At 38.3% G+C, this 4,632-nt stretch overlaps 1 protein-coding gene across 1 annotated transcript; it reads right to left on the bottom strand.

Moving 5' to 3' along the window:
• Positions 1-205: 205 nt before the first annotated feature.
• On the bottom strand, positions 206-3,854 carry LOC105960910 (receptor-like protein 4). The gene is made up of 9 exons (XM_012985121.2): positions 3,610-3,854; positions 2,438-3,523; positions 1,901-2,051; positions 1,623-1,694; positions 1,466-1,534; positions 1,305-1,373; positions 1,013-1,090; positions 704-912; positions 206-581 (listed from the first exon to the last, which is right to left on the bottom strand). Exons 1-9 carry the CDS (start codon positions 3,683-3,685, stop codon positions 481-483), a joined length of 1,911 nt encoding a protein of 636 aa, XP_012840575.2. The 5' UTR covers positions 3,686-3,854; the 3' UTR covers positions 206-480.
• Between the last annotated feature and the right edge of the window lie 778 nt (positions 3,855-4,632).

Below are 4,632 nucleotides of genomic sequence, written 5' to 3'. Positions count from 1 at the left end.
TCCTTATTTATTTTTTTATTAAGTTTATTTTATATATGATACAATAAATTTTTTTTTATTATTGATGTTGTTGTTGATGTTGTTATCATTATTATTAAAAACAGAATTACTTTATTTATTTCGAATTTTCATCGGTCAAGATTAGTTAAATCATAAATGTTGATAATCAAGATTCCAGATAGTCAAAACAAATGGGCCTGCAATATTAAAATGAGTTATGGGCCCAAACGATGGGCCGGGCTATTTCTAGAGAAGGTCAGGCCCAATCTAGACTAGTTAGTAATTACCACATGATTCCATCCACTGTCCACAACACTAGTGTCACACTGTACATTATTCCAGGATTTCCATATTTAATTCTTAATTAATTACACAATTTTATCAAGAAATAAAAAGAAATAAAAATCCTAGCTTCATTTTGTTGAAGCAATGGTGCTTTATAGCTCTGTCAAAATTTCGGCTCTCCACTTCTAGAAGATGTTAACCGTTGGTCGTTATAAGCCCTTTGGCATGTTGACTTTCCATTTCGAGCGTCATCAACGATTTCTGTCGATGATACCTGTTTCTCTTCGAAGCAAGAGCTGTCCAAATAATCAAAACATTTACTTATCCACATGTAATAATTCCAGGCTTTTCGACACCAAATAGTTATGTTCATCGGAAAAAAAAAACGGAATGTTGAAATGGTATATATGAAGCTTACACATTAATTCATGAGGTAGACCGAAGTCGTATTCATTGTGCCGCCTCTTGACGCAGATATAGTATATCCCGAACACAAGTGCGGAAAAAATTAACAGACACGATAGCCCTATTCCAATTTTGCCCCCGGTGGATAACCCGTTTTTATCCCAAAATAGTGGGCAATCCGGCAAAGAAGGTACACCGCACAATCCTTTATTACCAGAAAGGCTGTAATAACAATAGTCAGACTATTAGTACAAATGTGAATGAAATAACTATGAAAGAAATTATGAGGTATATATATATATATATATATACGACGACTTACTCTATAGCTCCACCATGGACCCCAATTGAATAAAGTTCGTCTGGAACTTGCCCTTCCAATAAATTGCCATTCAATAGCCTGAAAAAATATAACATGAGTTTGAAAAACGAACGTTAATACGCAAATGCATGCAAACGAATGATGCGTTTATAGGGGGCAAATTTGCCAATAAAATTGAATCATAGGGGTCTTTTGCTAATATTTCTACCATGGATTGTTTTTTAACAATAAACGTAAACACAGGGGGTGCTGAATGCAATAAAAGAAAAAAAGAAAGAAGTTTCCAACTTACACCAGTTGCAAGCTAGACGAAGTTAGACCATCCGGTAAAAATCCTGTAAATTTGTTATTCGATAAGTCCCTGAATTAACAGAGCAGAACAAATTATAATATATACAAAAGGTAGATATTAAGAAGGAAAAAATGCAAGAGTTATACAGTATGTGATCTTACAGCTTCACAAGCGAGTTTCGACCCAATCCCGAGGGTAAATTACCTCCTAAAGAATTGGAACTCAAGTTCCTGCATATAAAAATAATTAGTTTAATTCAATTTAGAAAATGAAAAATTATTAAAAAAAAAAAGAAAAAAAAAAAGTATGGATACTTACAGGCTTACCAAGTTCGTCAAGAGACCAATTTGATCACTAACGTAACCTTTCAATCCTTGGCTCCCAAGATCTCTGGAAAAAAAAGACGATAAAATGAAAAGAATTATACAATTTCTTCTCCCTTAACAAACTAAAATCATGGTTCCATATGTCACGTATAATCGTAAAGAAAATCGCAGCCTAAGTATATAAGACTTCGAACATGCTGAGGCATAACATAATTCAGTTGTCCGTAATATAAAATGAATAAATACCAAAGAGAAGAAACAAACACTTACATTTGGGAGACGACGAGGTTAGATTCGTCTTTTGTTGGATGACACGTAACACCCTCCCATGCATCCCATGCAGTAGGAGCACAAGGGTCTCCGTTCCAACCCATTCTATCGGGTACGTGAAGTGATGCCTTGAGCGCTCTCATAGCAATAGCTGCAAAAGTGTTTTTTCTCTTAAGACTATCAAAAGGGTCGTTTTGCGTCGCGTTCAAATTAGCATAATACTAACTTATTTTCTCGACTTCCAAACAACTACTCGCACGAAGTAAATACTGAATCAAGAAGTCAAGATCCCGTCATACTAAATCGATGAATTATGTTCGTTGTGTCTACCATTACGTTTTATTGTAACTGCATTGTCTCATTTAATCGAACAAATCGCTTATCACCTATGAAATTATCCAAAGTTGATCACAAATTTCATCAATCTATATGTATATTTATATATACTATACTCCCAAACGGCAAATTCTGTAATTAATTAACTAATTCTTCACACAGACACAAAAACGAATCGAAAAAATTATAGAACACACATACCCTGCTCAGGTACAGTCTTGAGATCAATGGGGACAATTGCGTAATTCTCGAGCCCGCAAATGACGGGTGCGCCGACCACCGATTCCAGCCTTACACTCAAAGTAGTGCTGCTCAAATTCTTGACAACGTAGCTCCAATCGTACGCGTAAAATCCCCCGACCTCCTTATACACGTCGATCCTACTCGCATTATCCCCATTCACAATCACATCGAACACCCTCTGCCCCGCTTTCGTCACGCTCACGTCAATCTCCGCGAAATGGAACACGAGCAGGTAATCCATCTTGGCATCGACGGGCAATTCGTACTCCAGAACCCCGCCTCCGTTTCCAGAAGCGGTGATTGCGGTCTGGTAAAGCTTTTCCGGGAAGTAATTAGGGCTTTTTTCGGTGTTTGCTATGCTCTTAATAGCGGAAATTGCTTTGATTGTTGCTCCGTTTGTGATGGAGACTGCTGGAAGCCGGAATTCAGCGTCGGATTGCCATGACCGGCCGAAGAAATCGGTGTCGTTGGTGAAACCGGGGCCCCATTGATCGGAACCGGAGGAGAATCGACCGTAGTTAACCAGGATGTAGTTGGTGGAGTTTTTGGGGTAGTTGTAGGGGTATGAATTGGGGTCGATTTGGGTTAATTCCAGAGATCCGATAACCGGAGAATCGGTGGCGATGCTGTAGAAGCAGAGGTTCACGACGGAATCGTTTGAATAGAAGAAGAGATCCGAGTAGGCGCCGGAGCGGGAAACGGATTCGGGCCATGGGGATTGCCAGGAAAAGACCAGAGTGCCCTCGACGGAGACGTCGAAGGATGGGGAGTGGGATTTGCCGTCGAAGTTGTCGTAGACGGTGAACGTGCGGAGGGAGTAGCGTCCGCCGCCGCCGGCGGCGGGGGTGGGGATGGAGTAGCAGTTCTTCTTGCCGGAGGAGATGGGGAAGTAGCGGAGAGTCTTCTCCTGCTGGTGGTGGAAGTGGAGGGGCTCGGAGACGACGGAGGTGGCGCCGCCGGAGTGGAAGCGGTCGGAGAGCCAGGTGGTGTGGAAGGCGTCGGTGGAGTTGACGTGGCCGCCGCAGTCAATGTGCAAACTGTAGTCTGAAAAAACAAAAAATGAGAGTTAGTGCGTTATACGTAGATATACAGATACTGTATGTATGTAGAGGCGATGGTGGTGGACTTACTGAAAGGAATGGAGAGAGAGAGGGAAGAGTAGTGCAGTAGTAGTGAGAGGAAGAAGATGAGAGAGAAGCGGGACATGGTGAGTCAGTGATGATGGTGCAGCTGTATATCGTTTTTTTGACATAAACAAACGGAACAGAGAAGAGAGAGAAAGTCTAGAGAGAGAAAGAAAGTAGAGACTGTAGAGAGAGAGAGTAGAGCGAGAGTAAACGGAATGACAGGGACGTAATTTGGAATTGGAGAATTTTTTTATTATTATTTATTTATTAATAAAACAATTCCAAGTACAAGAAATAAATTATGTAGGATTAAATTATTTTAATGAATGCATTTATTTATTTAATAATGTTTGAAGTTATGATGAGAAAATGAATCACGAGAGTGGAGTTGAATTTAGTGCATAGGTGCCGTTGGGATGCAGTTGTGTTATTAAATTATTGATATAGAATTATAGATAGTACTACTACTACTCAATGCCATTTAATTAATTGAATCCCCCAACAAATAAAAACCTGTGAATTAATTGCTTCACATTTGTGTGCTGAATTTGGTTCAATATAGTAATATATTGTTGTCCCACTAAATAAAATTGAGAATGATATGATAGCAATTACTTATTCATATAATAATTTGAATTAAAAGTTGAAAATTAATTCCACCGGAGAGATGGAGATATTGCTGTATTAATTAATAACGCCTGCACAATTAAATGTTCAATATAGTAATATGAAAATAATCATATTGGAGTAATATTTATAATCATTTTTGGTACGAAATGATTTTTTTAAAATAAATTATTTTAGTCGCAGTGGTTTAAAAGCACCTGATCATACATAGGTTTGAGTTTTCAACTTTTCATACGTAGGGAATTGGAAATTGGAATTCCTCTTATGTGGGCCCCATTCTTCTTCAATGGAAGCCGCGCATTTACTTCCACCAAACAATTCTAATACTCTGTTTTTTTATTTATGAATTAATAGTTAACATATATTTAAATTTTTATCATAATGTATTTATTAGTTAAC

Source organism: Erythranthe guttata, chromosome 5, assembly GCF_056151865.1.
Source record: "Erythranthe guttata isolate IM_541 chromosome 5, IM_541, whole genome shotgun sequence".
Lineage (NCBI taxonomy): Eukaryota > Viridiplantae > Streptophyta > Magnoliopsida > Lamiales > Phrymaceae > Erythranthe > Erythranthe guttata.
Note: the sequence above shows the minus strand (reverse complement) of the source record. Positions and strands in the feature narration are given on the sequence as shown.